Genomic DNA, 21,761 nt, shown 5'->3' with positions numbered 1-21,761 from the left:
GACCGTTCTGCCCGTGTTACTGATCATTGGGTTTTTCGCCCGCTTGCCCAGGCGACTCTAGTGAGCTCGCTAGTGTTCGCTTCTAGCCGAGTTTTCGTCCAGGATCTGTGGTAGGACTTAGGACTTTACCTGGGGTTCTGTGGGAAGCTGGGCGTTCCCCCACTCTGCCTTTCTCTCTCCATGGTTCTGTCTTTCTCCAGCCCGGCCCTGGGGCTGGGACTCCGTTGCTTGAGGTATCAAGTGTCGTTCCTGTCCTTCCTCTTTCAGCGTTCCCCGACCCTCTGGGCCTGTCAGGAACTTCTTCCATGGAGCGGCTCTTGGGTTCCTTTGTACTGCCCTCCGTTACCGTCCTGGGAACCACATACTGGGCTCTTGGCGCTCCAATTTTTCCTTGGAGTCGTTACAGAAGTCCTCTGTACTCCTTCTGTCCTGTACGGTTGGGTTTCTGTAGCCATCGTGTCTCTGACTGGTGCCTGAGTGGCGGCCCTTCTTGTTCCGAGCCTTCTGTCTTCCCCCAGGACAGGGCTGTTCTCCATTCCGTCTCTTCCTTCCTTCTGAAGGTGATGTTTGTCCTTCATTTCATTGAGGCAGTCGTCCTCCCCTTCCCACCCCCGGGAATGGACACTTCACCGATTTGGACGTTTGTTTGGGCCTTGCAGTTTTTTACTTGGAGATCTCCGACTCTTGTCGACGTTCGGTCTCTTGTGTTCCCAGGAGATCCGCGCAAGGGTTGAGGGCCTCCAGGGTGGCTTTCCTCCGCTTTCTCAGTGTGGCTCTTGCTGTGGTTGTCGCACCAAGGGCAGGGTTCTGCTTTTGGTGTCACCATTCATTTTGCCAGAGCTGTCGGTTTTTCCTGGGCCGGAGGCATTAGGCTTCGGCCATGCATTTGTAAGGTGGTCACTGGTCTTCCTTGCACACCTTACCGAGTTCTACAGGGTGCATACTCGGCCTTCGGCGTATGCTGCCTTGGGCCGCCTGGTCTGCAGGCGGCGGGTTTTTTGTTGCCTTCGGGTGCTTCGCCTTGGTGCTGTGGTCCCTCCCCCTTTGGACTGCTTTTGAACGTCCCAAGGTCTTCTGTGTCCCCCAAGGAAACTGGGCGAGAAAACGAGATTTTTGTATAACTTACCAGTAAAATCTCTTTCTCGCTCTTTCCTTGGGGGACACAGCACCCACCCATTCTTTGTTCTTCTCTGACTGTTTCCGAGTTTGTTTTACCCTTTGGGTAGTTGGCTTGTTGGTTCCACTTTTTGGACTTTGCCTTTTCTCACTACTTGGACACGCAACTGGCAGTCTCTCTCTCCAGGCTGAGGGTATAGCTGGGGAGGAGGGGCTTAACAGTCTTCACTTAGTGTCACGCCTCCTAGGGAGATGAGCTATACCCAAGGTCTTCTGTGTCCCCCAAGGAAAGAGCGAGAAAGAGATTTTACTGGTAAGTTATACAAAAATCTCGTTTTCAGGCTGCACTTTGCAATTCCGTACATGCTGTGGCACTCTGTGGCGAGTCCCCCCTTTCTCGCTAAATTAACCTTTTGCAGTGAGCGGACGTTCTTGTGCGTTGTTTGGGCCGTGTATGCCTTCTCCTCCTGTAGGTGGGTTGGCCTTCTCACTGCTTACGGGCTGCTCGTACGTATGCCTCATCTACTTCCTGCGGCATACTTTTGTTTTCTTGGGATACGATGCCTGCCACAAACCTTGCACTCGTCTCTAAGGAGTTCATTCTGTCCACCTGACCCGGACGGGCTCTACTTGCTCTCTGCTGCACGGAGCTGGGTGGTACTCACTCATTTAGTTGGCCCTTCATCCCAGTGAATGTTCGTGGTTCCTAGATGCGTGCCCATTCGTCCTTCCGCGGTATTGCTTCCCTGCGCTAGTGGTCACATGGTCGAGAGTGCGGTTGTCTGGATCGCCCCTCGAATTCTTCGTTGGCTCTGGCAGGACTGCGGTTCCCTTGCCTGCTGCAATTTCCTCCTCTTCGGATGTAGTGTGGTATGAGTCCTTCCTCTTGGCGCCTCTACGCTACAGTCTGATCTGCTACCAGGTGCGGGCCGCTTTTCTCGGGAAGGTCACCCAAATTCTCTTGGGTGCTCGATTACCCAGGTCCGGAGGACCTCCGCCTTGGGTTCTTCAGGGTATTCTCCTTCTGCGAGGCGGTGAACCGGGCATCTCACAGTGTAGCAGGGTTCTGCTTTTGAGCTGTCCTATGGCTTCCCTGTTGCCCACTCCTCCGTTCGGTTGGAGGGTGTTATGCCGGCCTTTGTCTCGACTACCTTATCTCGCCGGCTCTGTTTGGCCCCCGCTCGGTACAGATCACTCTGATGTGGCTTCTGTCCCGCCAGACTTCAGAGGTTGTTCCTTCACTGTCCTCCCCTCTGGGGAGAGCATGGTTGTTCATGTGGATGGTTCCGGTGTTCCTTTTGGCCTCGTACTGTCTCCCTTGTTCACACTGGCTGTATTAGCTGTGCCGATTTATCGAGTCTACCGCGTTCTGTCCTCCCGCTGAGTGCAGAGTGTGTGGTCCATTCTAAGACAATGGTCCTGCTGTAGACTTACCTTCTCGGTAACTTGGGGGGACTACCTTTCGGTCCAGATTATCCTTTGATCTCCTACACCGGGACTGTAGAACATGGCTACATCAGCATGGACTATAGCCTGTCTTGTCCTGGCATCTGGCGGATGCTGGGCGGACCCTTTTGGTTCCTTTCCGTCTGTCCTTCTGCTCCCCCACTCGGGTGGATACGGGACAACGTTGCTCGGGGGCCGACGGGACCAGTTTGTCAACTTCTGCCCGTGTTACTGGTCTGCGCCTGATCACATTTGGTTTTTCGCCCGCTTGCCAGGCGACTCCAGCGGTTTCGCTACTGCCCGCTCCTGGCTGTATTTCGTCCAGGATCTGTCGTAAGACTTATGGTTTTTTTTTATCTGGGGTTCTGTGGGAAGCTGTGCATTCCCCACTCTGACTTTTCTCTCCCCATGGTTCTGTCTTTTTTCCAGTCCGGCCTGGACCTGGGACTGGGATTCCTTTACTTGAGGTATCAGTGTCAGCGCTGTTCTTCCTCTTCCAGCGTTCCCCGGCCCTCTGGGCCTGTCAAGACCTTCTTACTCGAAATGGCTCTTTGGTTCCTCTGTACTGTCCTTCGGTACCGCCCTGGGAACTACATACTGAGTTCTCGGCGCTCCAATCTTGTCCTTGGAGCCGTTACAGAAGTTCTCTCTACCCCTCCTGTCCTGTACGGTTGTGTTTCTGTATCAGTCGTGTCTCTGACGGGTGCCTGAATGGCCCCCTTTTTGTTCTGAGCCTTCTGTCTTTTCCCAGGACAGGGCTGTTCTACATCCCGTTCCTTCCTTCTGAAGGTGGTGTTTGCCTTTCGCTTCAACACTTCACCAATTTGGACGTTGTTTGGGCCTTGCAGTTTTTACTTGGAGATCTCCGACTCTTGTCGACGTTCGGTCTCTTGGGTTTCCTGGAGGTCCGCGCTTAGAGTTGACGGACTCCAGGGTGGTTTTCCTCCGCTTTATCAGATTGGCTATTGCTGAGGTTACCGCACCGAGGGCAGGATTCTGCCTTTACTGTCACCGTTCATTTCACCAGAGCGGTCGGTGCCTCCTGGGCCGGAGGCTTTGGGCTTCGGCCTTCGGCCATGCATTTGAGCAAGGCGGCCACAGGTCTTCCTTGCACGCTTTACAGAGTTCTACAGGGTGCATACTCTGGCTTCGGCGTATGCTGCCTTGGTCCGCCTGGGTCTGCAGGCGGCGGTTCCTTGATGCCTTCGGGTGCTTCACCTTGGAGCTGTGGTCCCTCCCCCTTTTGGACTGCTTTTGAACGTCCCAAGGTCTTCTGTGTCCCCCAAGGAAACTGGGCGAGAAAACGAGATTTTTGTATAACTTACCAGTAAAATCTCTTTCTCGCTCTTTCCTTGGGGGACACAGCACCCACCCATTCGTTGTTTTTCTCTACACGGTTTCCGAGTTTGTGTTACCCCTTGGGTAGTTGGCTTGTTGGTTCCTTGTTGGACTTTGCCTTTTCTCACTGCTTGGACACGCAACTGGCTGCCTTTCTCTCCAGGCTGAGGGTATAGCTGTGGAGGAGGGGCTTAACAGCTTTCACTTAGTGTCACGCCTCCTATGGAGATGAGCTATACCCAAGGTCTTCTGTGTCCCCCAAGGAAAGAGCGAGAAAGAGATTTTACTGGTAAGTTATACAAAAATCTCGTTTTTCACTTCTCTTCAGCCACTTCATTATACTGACTCCCAGTACATTCACTTGCATCATTCCAACTGCAGTTATATGGCAAGATGATTGATTTCCCTGCTCAGTTTCTATTTAATTTTCTTAATAAGAATCATAAAAAAGCCTACAACTTTGGTCTTTCAAATGTTGTTGGATAAACAAAACAAAATTATAAAAATTGACAAAATATTGTCTGTTTATTCAAGTTTCCTGCTCTGACACATTTCTGTGTTTTGCAGGCTATATTAAATGGCATTGACAGCATTAATAAGGTCCTGGAGCACTTCAGAAGGAAAGGCATCAACCAGCACGTCGCTAACGGCTACCACGGGATTGTCATGAATAATTTTGACTGTGAGGCGGCTTTCTACACTTGTGTTGAGGTCACTGCTGGGAACAGGTAACCTTTCACTAATGAACCTGCCTACATAATGCACCAATACTTCAGATGTGTCCTGAGATGTAGGTTAGGACTGAGATCTTGGGATATAACTATGGTGTGTATCTGAAGCATCGTATTTATAATGATTTTTTCCATGTTATAAATTTATTGTTGCGTCCACTCTATTAAAGCTCCTGTTTCCTCTCCTTTAGGCTGTTCTACCATATTGTAGATTCAGATGAAGTCAGCACCAAGATTTTGATGGAGTTTAACAAGATGAACCTTCCCGGAGAAGTTACTTTCCTTCCTCTGAACAAATTGGATGTGAGAGATACAGCATATCCTGAGACTAATGTGAGTCATTGTTTATCTGCTTAGAAAGTGTCTGGATCTATCACTTTGCTGCATGTCTGAGGAGCAGTTGTACCCTGGATTGTTTACTGATGAGGAATAATACATTGTATCCCGGATTATATGCTGGGGAGCAATGATATGTTTTAATCTAGATTATATACTGTGGTGGTAGTGGTGGTGGTGTTGGGGGAGGGGGGGGGGGGTAATAATACCTTGTACTTTCGATTACACCTAACCAAACAAAAAAGAAAACCACGCTGCTCAGAATAGGTATAAGTTCACATTTAGGAGTAAAAAATGAGCGTCTTTGCGATGTCATTCCTCAGTATCCTGCGTGGATTATCACAAAAGTCGACGCTCTAATCTAGAGAAGTACTGTCAACTGATTTATTCTACTCACAAGATCCATAAAACAACAATCATATAAAATGTGCACGTCCTCTCATCAAACGCTCTATTTGTAAGGTGCGCGTCCTCTCATCAAACGCTCTATTTGTAAGGTGTTTTGGATTACACATGTTTAGACTTTATGAATTCCAGTATAATTTATTATACTGAGTGGCAAACTTTCACCAGGTACAGGATTGATGATTTTTATCACGTTATCATTTTTATTATATTTCTTTTCTTCCTAGGATGCTATTCCAATGATTAGCAAGTTACGATACAACCATCGCTTTGATAAAGCATTCAAACATGTTTTTGGGAGAACTCTGATCTGTCGCAGCATGGAGGTGTCCACGCAGCTGGCCAGGGCATTTACAATGGATTGCATCACTCTCGAAGGTAGGTGCAGGCTCTTTATTTGGCTGTTTAATGCTGCGCCACCTTGTCTGCTTCTGTCAGTAGAGCAGTTTAGCATTAAATTGTAATTTTATAGATTTAATTTGTTCTTGGAGGCAATCCTACATAAATAAGAATTCCCAGCAGCGCTAGATGGGATTAGGTGATCAGATTTCTGCTTTATGCAGCAGCTGTTGCTGAGAACATGATCAGATCTCATCAGCAGAATCCTTATTCTAAAGACTCCACTTAATGAGATTGGTTAAGCTTTTAATTTGTTCACGCTGGATTTTTCTACTTCAGTAGCCATCACTCCATTTATGGGGCTTCATTACAAAGTTATTTCTAACTCTGCACTGTGCAAAATAAAGAACATGTAGCCAGCATCTTCACCTTGCGTCTTTATTCCATACCCGTCATTACATCAAAAAGGCAAAGTTTCGGCTTATTACAAGCCTTACTCAAGGCATAATAAGCTGAAACGTTTGCTTTTTGATGTACTGATGGGTATGGAATAAAGACACAAGGTGAAGATGCTGGCTACATATTTTCTGCAGATTGAGTGACGATGAAGTCGGGTCACTGTAAGCTTTGCCCTACTAAGCAAATAGACAATCATCTGTGGTGTTCCTTAGGGTACAAGAGGCTTCCTGTATCGCACTCACCTTAGGCTAGTTTCAAACTAGCGTTACCAATCTCTGGCAGGGGAGCGGCCTTCTGGACACTCGCCTGCCCCATTCACTGTAATGGAGACCGGCGGCAATACGGCTACAACCCAGCAAACATGCCGAGAAACAGCCAGACAAAACCAGCTGCCCGCGGTGCTATTTGTCTATCCGCTTCTCGGCATATTGGCCAGGTTGCGGACGCATCGCCTCCGGTCCCCATAATAGTAAATGGGACAGGATGATGATGCGCTTGCTTCCGTCAGTGCCAGAATGCAGAGACGCCCGTCAGGCTCTTCCCTGCCATATCTCCCAACGCCAGTCTGAAACGGGCCTTGGGTACCTACTCAGTGTAATTAGACTTTAAATCTACTTGTATGTTTGACCTGCTTTATGGCCTGTTTTACACATATAATCATGTCGACGTTTGTTGCAATCACTTGAATCTGGTAATCCGTGTCTCTAAGCATCAGTGATTACTGTTGTGTTTTGTTTGCGGCTTTCAGGTCCATTTTATTTTCTTTCTAACTGGATTTTCTGTCACATCAGGGGATCAGGTCAGCCATCGTGGTGCACTGACCGGCGGTTACTATGACACAAGGAAATCTAGATTGGAACTGCAGAAAGATGTCCGGAAGGTAGAGGACGAGCTCCACGCTCTGGAGGCAAAACTGAACGAGAACTTGAGGAGGAACATTGAGAATATCCTTTTATGGTTCCAGTCTGAGCAGATGATGGCTGGTCTCGGGTCACCAGTGTTTGCTTACAGAAAATCCATAGACTGTGATGTTTGCTCTCTTTCATACTGAACAAAGTGCATATAGATTAATATAGGTCACACTGAATTCAATGGGATCCATAACTCCATGTGCCATAACTACACGTCTCTGCTCCTCAGACGCTCATTTCTATCCTGGATTTTTTTAAGATCAGGCAGCCCCATCTTATATTAGCGGGATTTGGCTTTGGTTTGGAACAGGAAGAATTGTGGAAAGTGAGCCATGGGGTAGGGATCTTGGATCGGAGTCTAGGATATCTGTAACAGGCCTTATGCATAAACACTAGTGCAAGCAGGCTCTGAGGGTTGCTAGCCCTTATGTTGACCTCATAGATTCATGTGGTGCAGGAAAGCAAGTGTAGTCACCAGGCCGGAAACACTTGCATGTCCCCCCTAATTCACAACATGCTACCGACCAAAACCCACATGTGCACTTTTATACCACACGTTTCTTAAAGGGACACTGACAGGCCCAATAAGCATATTTAGGTATATATATGACAGTACAGGTCTTATCAAGTGTATTAAAATCATCTAAGTATCCCCCTGTCCACCTTTATAAATACCGAAAACTAAAGTTTTATAACCTGCTTGTCTCGTCTCCAATCTGCCCAAGGGGCGGCGTTTCATCTCAAAATGCGCCCAGCCAGCCGCTCCCAACTGCCGTTCTGAAGCCCCGCCCAGCTCATCAATATTCACTTCGCTGGGCGGCGGCTACAACTCTCCCCAACTCAAGTGCCCGGCGCATGCGCATAAAGCAGAGGCTGCAGCGGCCTCTAAGACGCAGACTTTCTGTACGCAGGCGCGATGTGACCCCGGCCGGGCGCATGCGCAGAAGATTAGACGGAGGATGTGCCCAGAGGATTGAATTGGCCATGCGCAGGATCTTGAGTCGGGGAGAGTTGTAGCCGCCGCCCAGCGAAGTGAATATTGATGAGCTGGGCGGGGCTTCAGAACGGCAGTTGGGAGCGGCTGGGCGCATTTTGAGATGAAACGCCGCCCCTTGGGCAGATTGGGGACGAGACAAGCAGGTTATAAAACTTTAGTTTTCGGTATTTATAAGGTGGACAGGGGGGATACTTAGATGATTTTAATACACTTGATAAGACCTGTACTGGCATATATATACCTAAATATGCTTATTGGGCCTGTCAGTGTCCCTTTAAGGAAAGAAATAATTAAAATAATTCTTATTCTTTCCTTTAGCAAAATAATATCATTTGTCTTCCTCTGAATTAAAGGAAATAATGTTTAATTATCCAGCCCTTCTCCCAAGATCCTGTGATGTTGCTGTCTGTGTCCTGCTGCACCTTTTCCAAACCAACACCATACTCTGGTACTTCTAAGAAGACACGTAGTATGTGGGGTTAGGATTCATAATGGAGCTGTGTTGCATCTCAGTGGTGGAGATTTATCAAAATTGGTGTGAAGTAGATCTGGCATAGTTGCCCATAGATTCCACCTTTTATTTTCCAAAGGAGCTCTGAAAAATGAAAGGCAGAATTTGGGTTGTTGTTATGGGTAACTAAGCCAGTATTCCTTTACACCAGTTTCTCCTCCAGTGGGTAACAATTAACAATTATTGTCAAAGGTTGGACCCTCACTGATCTGAAATAAATTTTAGATTTAATCGATTCAGAGAAAATAAAGTGAATGGGAGCAGCACTGCAGTAACCAGGCGCAGCCACTACACTGTGGCTCTATAAAAAAACGATTGGCGGTAGTCTCAGGAGTTGACCCCCTCCCCAACACAAAAATCCTGTTATTGATGGTCTATCCTGAGGATAGGTAATCATTAAGCCCCGGAAAACCCCTTAAAATTGAGTTTTCCTTATTCCCTGTTGCCCATGCTTCATTGTGCCCTGTAGTAGCTGACCTGATAAAATACTCTACCCTCCGTGATGTGCAGAACGTTCCTTAGCGCTGTGTAAGGATTAATAATGAAATCGATCAGCTGATGAATCAGATGCAACAGATCGAAACCCAACAGAGAAAATTTAAAGCTTCCAGGGACAGTATCCTGTCCGAGATGAAAATGCTGAAGGAGAAACGACTGCAGTCAGAAAAGACGTTCATGCCAAAGGTAAGACGTACCCCAGTGATTGTGTCAAGTGTATAGTATATTGGATTGGTAACTCGTAAATTAGGCCCCGTATGAAATGACTTACATGAGTAGTACACTGCATGCTGACGACCTCTGTGTCTTTCCTCACAGCAACGGAGTTTACAGAGCTTGGAGGCCAGTTTACATGCAATGGAGTCGACCCGGGAATCGCTGAAAGCCGAGCTGGGAACAGACTTATTATCTCAGCTTAGCCTGGACGACCAGAAGAGGGTGGATGCTCTGAATGATGAGATTCGACAGCTACAGCAGGTAGTTAAAAGACCCAACTGTGTGAAGCATTCTGGACAATGTCCGTGCATTGCCAGATTAATAAAACTAACGGCGAAAACTACAGGAAGGATGTTATGACGTAGCAATAAGTAAAGCTCCATGTGAACGGTGTGATACAATAGGGTACACAATATGCACATGGACTCCTGATTTGTCATTCTAAAAGTGCCGCTAATCCAGTATTTGGAAGTCTGTAGGAGAAATGTATTGATTATTGGAAATGTCATGTTGATCACTATTGGGCCATTCAGAAATATTATCATTTTGTAAGGAAAACCGACAACTTTTGAACGAGAGAATCAAGCTGGAAGGGACAATCACCCGTGTGGAGACTTATCTGAATGAGAACCTGCGCAAGAGATTGGACCAGGTGGAGCAGGTAAGTCTCCAGTGGGGTCAGTGAGACCCCACACTTGTGTATTACAGCCTTTTCTGATTTTATGGTGATTTATGAATGTAATTTGTTCACAGGAACTGAATGAGTTGCGGGAAACGGAAGGAGGGACGGTTCTCACAGCGACTACTTCTGAACTGGAGGCCATCAACAAACGGGTGAAGGAGACACTGGCGCGGTCAGATGGTGCGTGCTGCAATGTCCCACTGTACTGATGGGTGATAGAAGTCTTGGATACCCTGGCTCATTAATTTGTATCGCAGATAAATATAAGCTACAATTTATATTAACAATTCACTGAAGGCCAGATTAGTAAACAGAAAATTGTGCGTCTCGGCACTAAGGAGAATCACGGAAGAGAAGAGGCGCTAAAACTTATACTTTTATTAGTTACTATTAAAAGTAATTGAGGGGATGTGATATCTAAAACCCACAAACATACATGAGATATTAGCCGAGTAGATGTGTATGTTAGAGGCAGTAGTGCCTCTCAAATAAAACTACAATCACTCAGGCTATAGCTCTGAAAACGGCGATTTGTGCCACAAACAAGCTGCACAGCAGTGGGGTATATGCCAAATTGTAATGGTTATTGTCTGTCCCATCAATTGGCATATATGTGCGATTGCACACAACAAGGGGACGATAGTGCTAAGGGTCTATGGGGTGGTCAATAATGCCTTTGGCTGATATACACAATCAGCTACTCGGGAGGAGACCACTGTATTGAATCTAAAGGGGTTAATAGGCATAACAGCCAAAACCAAAGACCCCTAAACCTCAAGCCCAATTACTACCCTAACTATCGTCCCAAACTGACTAGACTCCCTATGCCTATTCACCCCTTTAGATTCAATACAGTGGTCTCCTGAGTAGCTGACTGTGTATATCAGCCAGAGGCATTATTGACCACCCCATAGACCAGGCATGCTCAACCTGCGGCCCTCCAGCTGTTGCAAAACTACAACTCCCACCATTCCCGGACAGCCTACAGCTATCAGCCTACAGAAGGGCATGGTGGGAGTTGTAGTTTTACAACAGCTGGAGGGCCGCAGGTTGAGCATCCCTGCCATAGACCATTAGCACTATCGTTCTCTTGTTGTGTGCAATCGCACATACAGTCAGGTCTATAAATATTGGGACATCGACACAATTCTAACATTTTTGGCTCTATACACCACCACAATGGATTTGAAATGAAACAAACAAGATGTGCTTTACCCGCAGACTGTCAGCTGTAATTTGAGGGGATTTACATCCAAATCAGGTGAACGGTGCAGGAATTACAACAGTTTGCATATGTGCCTCCCACTTGTTAAGGGACCAAAAGTAATGGGACAGAATAATAATCATAAATCAAACTTTCACTTTTTAATACTTGGTTGCAAATCCTTTGCAGTCAATTACAGCCTGAAGTCTGGAACGCATAGACATCACCAGACGCTGGGTCTCATCCCTGGTGATGCTCTGCCAGGCCTCTACTGCAACTGTCTTCAGTTCCCGCTTGTTCTTGGGGCATTTTCCCTTCAGTTTTGTCTTCAGCAAGTGAAATGCAGCTCAATCGGATTCAGGTCCGGTGATTGACTCGGCCATTGCAGAACATTCCACTTCTTTCCCTTAAACTCTTTGGTTGCTTTTGCAGTATGCTTTGGGTCATTGTCCATCTGTACTGTGAAGCGCCGTCCAATGAGTTCTGAAGCATTTGGCTGAATATGAGCAGATAATATTGCCCGAAACACTTCAGAATTCATCCTGCTGCTTTTGTCAGCAGTCACATCATCAATAAATACAAGAGAACCAGTTCCATTGGCAGCCATACATGCCCACGCCATGACACTACCACCACCATGCTTCACTGATGAGGCGGTATGCTTAGGATCATGAGCAGCTCCTTTCCTTCTCCATACTCTTCTCTTCCCATCCTTCTGGTACAAGTTGATCTTGGTCTCATCTGCCCATAGGATGTTGTTCCAGAACTGTGAAGGCTTTTTTAGATGTCGTTTGGCAAACTCTAATCTGGCCTTCTTGTTTTTGAGGCTCACCAATGGTTTCCATCTTGTGGTGAACCCTCTGTATTCACTCTGGTAAAGTCTTCTCCTGATGGTTGACTTTGACACACATACACCTACCTCCTGGAGAGTGTTCTTGATCTGGTCAACTGTTGTGAAGGGCGTTTTCTTCACCAGGGAAATAATTCTTCGGTCATCCACCACAGTTGTTTTCCGTGGTCTTCCGGGTCTTTTGGTGTTGCTGAGCTCACCGGTGCGTTCCTTCTTTTTAAGAATGTTCCAAACAGTTGTTTTGGCCAGGCCTAATGTTTTTGCTATCTCTCTGATGGGTTTGTTGTGTTTTTTCAGCCTAATGATGGCTTGCTTCACTGATAGTGACAGCTCTTTGGATCTCATCTTGAGAGTTGACAGCAACAGATTCCAAATGCAAATAGCAGACTGGAAATGACCTCTGACCTTGTATCTGCTCATTGTAATTGGGATAATGAGGGAATAACACACACCTGGCCATGGAACAGCTGAGAAGACAATTGTCCCATTACTTTTACTTTTGGTCCCTTAACAAGTGGGAGGCACATATGCAAACTGCTGTAATTCCTGCACCTTTCACCTGATTTAGATGTAAATACCCCCAAATTACAGCTGACAGTCTGCAGGTAAAGCACATCTTGTTCGTTTCATTTCATTTCAAATCCATTATGGTGGTGTATAGAGCAAAAAATATTAGAATTGTGTTGATGTCCCAATATTTATGGACCTGACTGTATATGCCAATTCATGGTGACTGACAATAACCATTACAATTTGGCATATACCCCACTGCTGTGCAGCTTGTTTGTGGCACAAATCGCCGTTTTCACAGCTATATCCTGAGTGATTGTAGTTTTATTTGAGAGGCACCACTGCCTCTAACATACACATCTACTCGGGTAATGTCTCATGTATGTTTGTGGGTTTTAGGTATCACATCCCCTCACTTACTTTTAATAGTAACTAATAAAAGTATAAGTTTTAGCGCCTCTTTTCTTCCGTGATTCACAATTTTATATTAACACTAAGCGAACTTTAACCCTTACATTGAGACTTTATAAATCCATATAATTATTCATCATCTTGTTCTGAGACTTATATTCCAGGGCTGCACTTCCAGTAACACCCGCCTGTTTGTACAGAGCTTGCTCTGGTGGTATTGTATTGTAGGAAGTGTCATTTTCTTCTTCACCAGAAGATACACTGCCCGTCTCAAAAAAAAAGTTGCCACCAAAAATATTTAGCTTTTATTACGGCACGCATTCGCTGTGGCATTGTTTCGATAAGCTTCTGCAATGTCACAAGATTTATTTCCATCCAGTGTTGCATTAATTTTTCACCAAGATCTTGCATTGACGATGAGTAGAGTCTGACCGCTGCGCAAAGCCTTCTCCAGCACATCCCAAAGATTTTCAATAGGGTTATGGTGTGGACACTGTGGTGGCCAATCCATGTGTGACAATGATGTCTCATGCTCCCTGAACCACTCTTTCACAATTTGAGCCCGATGAATCCTGGCATTGTCATCTTGGAATATGCCCGTGGCATCAGGAAAGAACAAATCCATTGATGGAATAACCTGGTCCTTCAGTAAGTTCAGGTAGTCGCTGACCTCATTCTTGGAGCACAGACTGTTGCTGAACCTAGACCTGACCAACTGCAGCAACCCCAGATCATAGCACTGCCCCCACAGGCTGGTACAGTAGGCACTACGCATGATGGGGGCATCACCTCATCTGCCTCTCTTCTTATCCTGATGCGCCCATCACTCTGGAACAGGGTAAATCTGGCTCATCAGACCACATCACCTTCTTCCATTGCTCCAGAGTCCAATCTTTATGCTCCCGAGCAAATTGAAGCCTTTTTTTCTGGTTTGCCTCACTGATTAGTGGTTTCACAGCTGTTCAGTCCCAATCCCTTGAGCTCCCTTTGCATTGTGCGTGTGGAAATGAGTTCTACTGTTGGTTTTCTTCGATTTGAATTCACCAAACGTTTAAGTGATCGGCGATCATTCAGGATTTTTTCCCGTCACATTTTCTTCCTCTGATACGATGGGTCCCCACTATCCTTCCAGTTTTTAATAATGCGTTGGACAGTTCTTAACCAAATTTTAGCAGTTTCTGCAATCTCCTTAGATGTTTTCTCTGATTGATGCATGCCACTGATTTCACTCTTCTCAAACAGACTAACATCTTTTCCACGACCACAAGATGTGTCTTTCGACAGGTTGTTTAAGAAATGAGAAGCAACTCATTGTACCAGTCGGGGTTAAATAACTTGTTGCCAGCTGAAAGATAATCGCCCAGTAGTTATCCAATAGGAGGCTCAGAACTATCTGCTTAGTTACATCCAGGTGGAGACTTCTTTTTTGGACAGGCAGTGTATAATGGAGTTTGGAGATGCCTGTAGGCTTTTATGTCTGCTGTGTGTGTGTGTGTGTGTGTGTGTGTGTGTGTATATATATATATATATATATATATATATATATCTCTATATCTATCCTCTCATGAAGATGTCTCTTTTTTTTTTTAGGTCTTGATATTACCATCGATAAAACTGAAGCAGAGATAAAAGACCTTGTGAAGAGTATGGATCGGTGGAAGAACATGGAGAAGGATCATATGGACGCCATTAACCATGACACAAAAGAACTGGAGAAAATGACCAACCGGCAAGGCATGCTTCTAAAGAAGAAAGAGGAATGTATGAAGAAGATAAGAGAGTTGGGCTCACTTCCTCAGGAGGCTTTTGAAAAGTATCAGACCCTGAGTTTAAAGCAGGTAATTCAGCACCGGCTGAGCAATGGCCACTACTTGCACAGGGCTGAGCTGCAGTACCAGACACGTGGATGCTCCTGTGGACTGTTACTGCAGTGACTTTAATGGCTCTGCTGATCTGTCCACGGGTAAATGTAAAGACCTCTTTAAACTACAAACCAGAAAATAAATTTACACACCTTGTAGTCTTTGATGTCAGTGATTAGTCAGCTGCGATGAAGTCGTCAGGCCAATAATCTGTTGATTGTGTTCGCTGTTTTGGTTTCCAGTTATTTCGTAAGTTAGAGCAGTGTAACACCGAGCTGAAGAAGTACAGCCATGTCAACAAGAAAGCCCTGGACCAGTTTGTTAACTTCTCGGAGCAGAAAGAGAAGCTGATTAAACGCCAAGAGGAACTTGACCGAGGCCATAAATCAATCATGGAGCTGATGAATGTCCTGGAACTCCGCAAATATGAAGCCATCCAGCTGACGTTCAAGCAGGTTTGATGCTTCTCCTGATTCTTCTAATGTTGCTCCCGTCTCTAGAGCTGTAACCTGACAATCTGTCCTCCCAGGTGTCCAAGAACTTCAGTGAAGTGTTCACAAAGCTGGTGCCGAGTGGTAAGGCCACATTGGTGATGAAGAAAGGAGATGTGGAAGGAAGTCAGTCTCAAGATGAGGGGGAGGGCAGTGCGGAGAGCGAGAAGGGTTCCAGCTCGCAGAGCAGCGTGCCGTCTGTCGACCAGTTCACTGGCGTAGGGATACGGGTAACTAATAACTGTTAGCTCTCCGGTTTTGTCTATGACTATCCAGATTGAGTGGATATGATGTGAAGATGTTAACGGTCTCATCGGTGTCTCTTCTGTAGGTGTCGTTCACGGGGAAACAGGCAGAGATGAGAGAGATGCAGCAGCTCTCCGGAGGTCAGAAGTCTTTGGTGGCATTGGCTCTGATATTTGCCATCCAGAAATGTGATCCAGCTCCCTTTTACCTTTTTGATGAGATTGACCAGGCTTTGGATGCTCAGCACAGGAAGGCCGTGTCAGGTATGAGATGGCTCACAAATAGGCTTAGCTTTTGTAGTCTTAATTCAAGTATGGGTGCACATAAAAAGGGGCATTTACCAGTGGTTTTACTGCTGCAGTAAAGTTCCTTAGTGGCCAGATGTAGTGAAATAGTTCATAAAATTTAATTCTCGCTGTAATGCCTTATTCACACATCAGTGTTCAGTCAGTGATTTCTATCAGTGATTTTGAGCCAAAACCAGGTGCGGCTCTAAATGCAGAACAGGAGCTGATCTTTCCCGCATACCGGATCTTTGTGTAGCTCCAATCCTGGTTTTGGCTCTCAGTCACTGATGGAAATTACTGACCAAAACACTGACGTGTGAAAGAGGCTTTTTCTCCTCCTAGCTTTCCCCATGGAGAGCCCAGGTACGTCACCGGATCTCCAAAAAAAAGCCTTTGCCCTGCGTGATTCAGATGAACACTTCTGATATGTCCCTATGATATACAATTTTTTTATTTTTTTTTAAAGTGTAGTTATTCTTTAAGGGAATTAAAACATTTGGGGCATAAAAATATTCGTTTATATGCAATATAAACAATATAAATTTGGCCAACGATAGAGATTTCGTTTATATCGCGGTAGAACATGGCATGTGCCGCTCTCGGCACGCACCATGTTCTCCAGAGCCGGCACAGTGGAGAAGGAGGGAGTCCCTCCCCACTGTGTGCGGCTTCTGCTGACCACCAATGAGAACAGACTAGGGTGAGAAGGGGGGGGGGGCTGTGGCCACTCAGCCCCAATGAAAACAGAGTAGGAGGAGGAGGGACTGTGGCCACTGCGCCACCAATGAATATAGTTAATATGCCTGAATACAAACGTAGCCTGCATGTGCCGGCCATATCCCATACCTGGCCTCTATTACTGCGCGCCGTGATCCGCCACAATTAACCCGGATCACGGCGCGCAGTAATAGAGGCCAGGTATGGGATATGGCTGACACATGCAGTATTCAGGCATATTAACTATATTCATTGGTGGCGCAGTGGCCACAGCCTCTCCCTTCTACTCCCCCTCTTCTTGCAATATAATTTTAAGCATGTGCGATATATATCGCGATATATTGTTTTCTATATTTGGGGGGGGGTTTAACTTTTTTATTTAATAACTATTAGCCTCCTTAAGGGCTAGAACCCTTGTCATATTCACCCTAATAGAGCTCTATTAGGGTGAATAGGACTTTACACTCTCCCTGCTGCCCTGTGCTTTGTGCACACAACAGCAGGGAGCTGACCATGGCAGCCAGCCTCTCATGTGCCCCCCAGCCTCTCATGTGCCCCCCAGCCTCTCATGTGCCCCCCAGCCTCTGATCCGCCCCCCCAGCCTCTGATCCGCCCCCAGCCTCTCACTCTTATCAGCCCCCTCTGGTAACTCAAACCCCCCCCCCCCTCCCTCCCCAGTATTAATCATGGGTGGCAGTGGCCACAGGGTCGTCGTCCCCGTCCCCCCCCCCCCCATCATTGGTGGCAGTGGGCAGTTCCGATCGGAGTCCCAGCAGTGTAATGCTGCGGCTCCGATCGGTTACCATGGCAGCCAGGACGCTACTGAAGTCCTGGCTGCCATGGTATGTTAGTGAGCAGCATTATACTCACGTGCACCGTGGCCGCCGGGCGCTCCTTCTTCTCATAGGTCAGTGCGGCGCATTGCTAATGCTATAAGCATTAGCATTGTGCCGCACAGACAGAAGAAGGAGCGACCGGTGGCCACTTCGCACGTGAGTATAATGCTGCTCACTAACATACCATGGCAGCCAGGACTTCATTAGCGTCCTGGCTGCCATGGTAACCGATCAGAGCCCCAGAATTACACTGCTGGGACTCCGATCGGAACTGCCCACTGCCACCAATGCAGAGACTGAAGAACATTCCCGGCACCCGACCTCTGACAGGACGCTGTGATCCGCGCGATTAACCCCTCAACTGAGGGGTTAATTGCGGCGGATCGCAGTGTGCAGTCATAGGGGCCAGGATATGGCCGACACATGAACGCTACGTTGGTATTCAGGCATTCATTGGTGGCGCAGTGGCCACAGTCCCTCCCCTCCTCCTACTCTGTTCTTATTGGTGGCCAGCGGCAGCTGCGCACAGTGAGGAGGGAGGGACTCCCTCCTTCTCCACTGTGCTGGCTCAGGAGAACATGGTGCGTGCCGAGAGCGCGATCATTTACTACCACTCCGTGGTCATATCGCGCTCCGGCGATATGCACAAAATCCATATTGTGGCACAAATTTATATCGCCCACCCCTACTTCTAGGTTATATTAATTGCGCCCCCCCCCCCCCTCCCTTCACACGATTAAATCATTGGTGGCAGTGGCCCCAGGGTGGCAGCTTCTGATCGGAGCCCCAGCAGTGTAATCACGGTGCTCCGATTGGTTACAATGGCAGCCAGGCCGCTACTCAAGCCCTGGCTGCCATGGTAATCTCCCTGCTGCTGTGTGCACTATACACAGGGCAGCAGGGAGAGTGTGAGGTCCTATTCACCCTAATAGAGCTGTATTAGGTTGAATAGGACAAGGGTTCTAGCCCCTAAGGAGGCTAAAAGTTATTAAATAAAAAGTAAAAAAAAAAAAAGTTTAACCCCCCTGAAATATAGAATATATCGCGATCTATATTGCCTATTGCACATGCTTACAATTATATCGCAATATAGATTTTAGGCCATATCGCCCATCCCTAGGCCTGACCGCTATCTTGTGTTCTGCCCACCAGAATCTGTAATTATTAACGGTTTTATCGGTACTACAACGATACAATTTTTTTAGTATTAGTTTGGCAGCGATCTCCTCACAGGTCCCCCTTGTAATCCCTGTCTCCTTCCGCCTGCAGATATGATCATGGAACTTGCCTCTCATGCTCAGTTCATTACGACGACTTTCAGGCCAGAACTGCTGGAATCTGCTGACAAGTTCTATGGGGTGAAATTTAGGAACAAGGTGAGTAACTATAAGTGCTGAGAAGTTAAACATAATTCTGTATTTATTCTACACGGGGCGGATGTAATGTAGAGATATAGAGATGTGATCGGTCAGGACACTGGGACTGGGAAGGTTTCTGAAAACGGAGACTTTCAGCAACTTCTGGCTACATAAACTATGTGGTTGTCCTAGTATACTTCTATAAGGGTCTGGTGTGGATACGCCCCATGTATAGATTTGTAACCCAGGACACCCAGTTTTACGTCAGCTGTGTGGTTGGCTGTTTTAGGGCCTGTGGGATGATAGAGCCGCCTTTAAGTGTCACGGTTACTATTGACTGTGGCATCTAAAAGGTTAAAACATCTGGCATAGACTCCTTCTGATTTGCTAGTTGTTACCCCTGGAACGTGACTGTCTATCATAATTAAAACCACAGATGAGTTCGGACGTAACTCACGCTCATTGCATAAAAAGTAATGTAGTGATGAAAGGCCCTCGGCAGGTCGGGTATGACAGTGTGTACAGAAAAAGCCAGCAGTAAACTATATATGCCCTATATGAAGGCCCATAATGGAAAGAGGACACAGTTTTAAAAATGTATTTCAGATTTGTGCTATTTAATAAATAAAAAAATGTGAACATAAATACTAAAATAAGAAAAGGCATAAAAATGAAGTCCCTTGCATCACTCAAAAGAAAGACAAAAAAATTATTTAACCAATTCCTGACTTGCCCCGTACATGTATGGTGAAACAGCTGATCGGCGGTGATGCCGGAACTTGGACCCCCTCTGATGTGATAATGATGACTTTTGAGGATAGGTCAAGCATTATCAATACCTGGATTAACCGTTTAACCCCTCAGATGCGATGGGTAATTGTGAACACCGCATCTAAGTGTCCCTGACCAAACGGCTCCCCCTGTATTGAGGGAGCTGTTTGGTTGCCATGACAGCCTTGGACCTTCTGAAGGCTCTGAGGTCTGTCATAGTAAAGTTTAGCAATATTCTTATCAGGTCCTGCTTGCCGCAGGAATGTAGCATTTCTCGGATAAACTGCAATGACAGTCACATGTTAAAGTCACTTACAGGGACTAAAAATAAGTGTAAAAAAAATTTTTTTAAGAATATAAAAATTTGTGATCAAAAAGTCATACACACTCCAGAATGGTATTAATAAAAACTACAGATTTCTCCGTAAAAAAATGAGCCCTTACATTACGCTCACAAACGTAATTAACCCCGGGGTGCCGGGATTCGGATCCCCGCCAGTCAGACATTGATGACCTATCCCGACGATAGGTCATCAATATATATGGAGATCAACCCCTTTAACAGGTCAGTTTTACCACATATGGAACTCCATAAAACTATGGCAGAATTGCAGGGGTTTTTCCAGTTCGACCCCAGTTGGAATTTTTTCCAGCTTCCCACTACCAAATTCGTAACCACATGAATTAAAAAGACTGAAAATGTGGTTGCGAAGAGAAAATAGTGTGGTCCTGAACTGGTTAAATAGAAGACAGGTTGTTTTTCCAGTGTTTTAACCCCTGCTGTATAAAAATAAACCTTGAAGAAATGCAGTCTGTAATCTCCGCAGTGCGTCCTGTATTTTCGCAGCCTGTAAGTATGTGCTCAGTGATATAGGAAGCCGTCCTCGCAGCGGAGACTTGGCTGTTATTACAGGGGCAGAATTCCCTGCCAGTGTCAGATAACGCAGCCGCTCGCAGGCATGTGCCGCCCCTCTCTCTGATAAGATAACATGTTCACAGATGCACTTGAAATGCCAGGCATGAGTGATATCACTGTCTGTGCTCTGGAGAAACAGGGAGGAAGTCATTCATTTTACTCTTTCTCCCCCCAGGTCAGTCATATTGACGTGATCACAGCCGAACAGGCCAAGGACTTTGTGGAGGATGACACGACCCATGGCTGAGCGCCGCCCCCTGCAGGACGCTGTACAAAGTGTTACCCGGTGTCATATTTGCACCAGGTTCTGTATATTTATAACTGTATAATTTCGCTCTCATTTGGTCTCGTTTCAGGAGCTGTTTTAATACGTTGTAGCGCAGATTTTTCAATGTTTTGTACCATGAGGTTGCGCTATTTCGTTGTTACGCGGTTTTATGTATCTGTCTGTTTCTGATTCCCGCGCCGTGTTTTTATGCTTTACCATTTGCATTTCAAGCCTTGTTTTTACCATTCCTGCCTTGTGTGAACCTTTTAAGTAGCGTCAATAAACTGTTGATTTTATGGCTTTGGTTAATAAAGACCTTGTGTAAGATTTCTCGTGCTGCTGCCCACCGGGAAGTGTCTGGGTAATCGCCTTTCCCCGTGGAGAGGATCCACTTGAAGCTCCAGACAGACGGCATTTAATCATCAGACAGCAATCCCAGAGCTCATTCCAGAGAGTCATATGAGGTGGAGAGCGATTACAGGAGCCGTTCTGACATTCCTGATATAGTGCAGTGAGCTCAGGCTCCGCACTTCACCGGGAGGGGTTCATACGTCCATAATTAATTATCGCACATTTTACTGCATTTACTTTATGGGGGTCTGAGAGGCGCTTATAGTAAATGATGTTCCTGGATCCTCAGTTTCCTTCCTCCACTCCCCAGGTTTTCTGAGAGATCACATTGCACTTTATTCTGTATAGTGAGGGGTCCGCGTTCATACTTGCAGTAATGGATATGACTTGGGGGGGGCGGGGGATAATCTAATCAATGATGAGCCACAGATGGTTGGGTCCTCACCAACCTCAGCTGTCATCCCTCAATGACCTTTCACCGGCAAGGATTCTCTGGATGGTTGGGGTCTCCATGGTGGGATGGCCCTCTGTTTACATTTCTTATGGCACATTTTATTGCATAGAAGTCCATGGATGGAAATCCCCTTTCACACACAGCTTTTTGTGCACTTAAGTTTTTGGACTTCAAAAACTGAAAAATGCTGTGTGAGAAACCAACCTACAGATACAGACAGCCACGCGTAGCAGGTAAGTTGCAG

General features: G+C 46.4%; 1 protein-coding gene across 1 annotated transcript in view; it reads left to right on the top strand.

The window, feature by feature from the left end:
- SMC3 (structural maintenance of chromosomes 3) overlaps window positions 1-21,039 on the top strand; it is a 66,894-nt gene extending 45,855 nt beyond the window's left edge. The window contains exons 16-29 of the mRNA XM_040434998.1: window positions 4,468-4,628; window positions 4,823-4,964; window positions 5,600-5,750; window positions 6,962-7,114; window positions 9,122-9,273; window positions 9,406-9,564; window positions 9,857-9,964; window positions 10,057-10,165; window positions 14,551-14,798; window positions 15,065-15,277; window positions 15,352-15,543; window positions 15,645-15,822; window positions 18,669-18,775; window positions 20,620-21,039. Coding sequence (XP_040290932.1) covers window positions 4,468-4,628; window positions 4,823-4,964; window positions 5,600-5,750; window positions 6,962-7,114; window positions 9,122-9,273; window positions 9,406-9,564; window positions 9,857-9,964; window positions 10,057-10,165; window positions 14,551-14,798; window positions 15,065-15,277; window positions 15,352-15,543; window positions 15,645-15,822; window positions 18,669-18,775; window positions 20,620-20,691 — 2,145 coding nt within the window. The 3' untranslated portion in view covers window positions 20,692-21,039. The remainder of the gene's footprint in view (window positions 1-4,467; window positions 4,629-4,822; window positions 4,965-5,599; window positions 5,751-6,961; window positions 7,115-9,121; window positions 9,274-9,405; window positions 9,565-9,856; window positions 9,965-10,056; window positions 10,166-14,550; window positions 14,799-15,064; window positions 15,278-15,351; window positions 15,544-15,644; window positions 15,823-18,668; window positions 18,776-20,619) is intronic.
- Window positions 21,040-21,761: the final 722 nt, after the last annotated feature.

Source organism: Bufo bufo, chromosome 6 (genome assembly GCF_905171765.1).
Source record: "Bufo bufo chromosome 6, aBufBuf1.1, whole genome shotgun sequence".
Lineage (NCBI taxonomy): Eukaryota > Metazoa > Chordata > Amphibia > Anura > Bufonidae > Bufo > Bufo bufo.
Note: the sequence above shows the minus strand (reverse complement) of the source record. Positions and strands in the feature narration are given on the sequence as shown.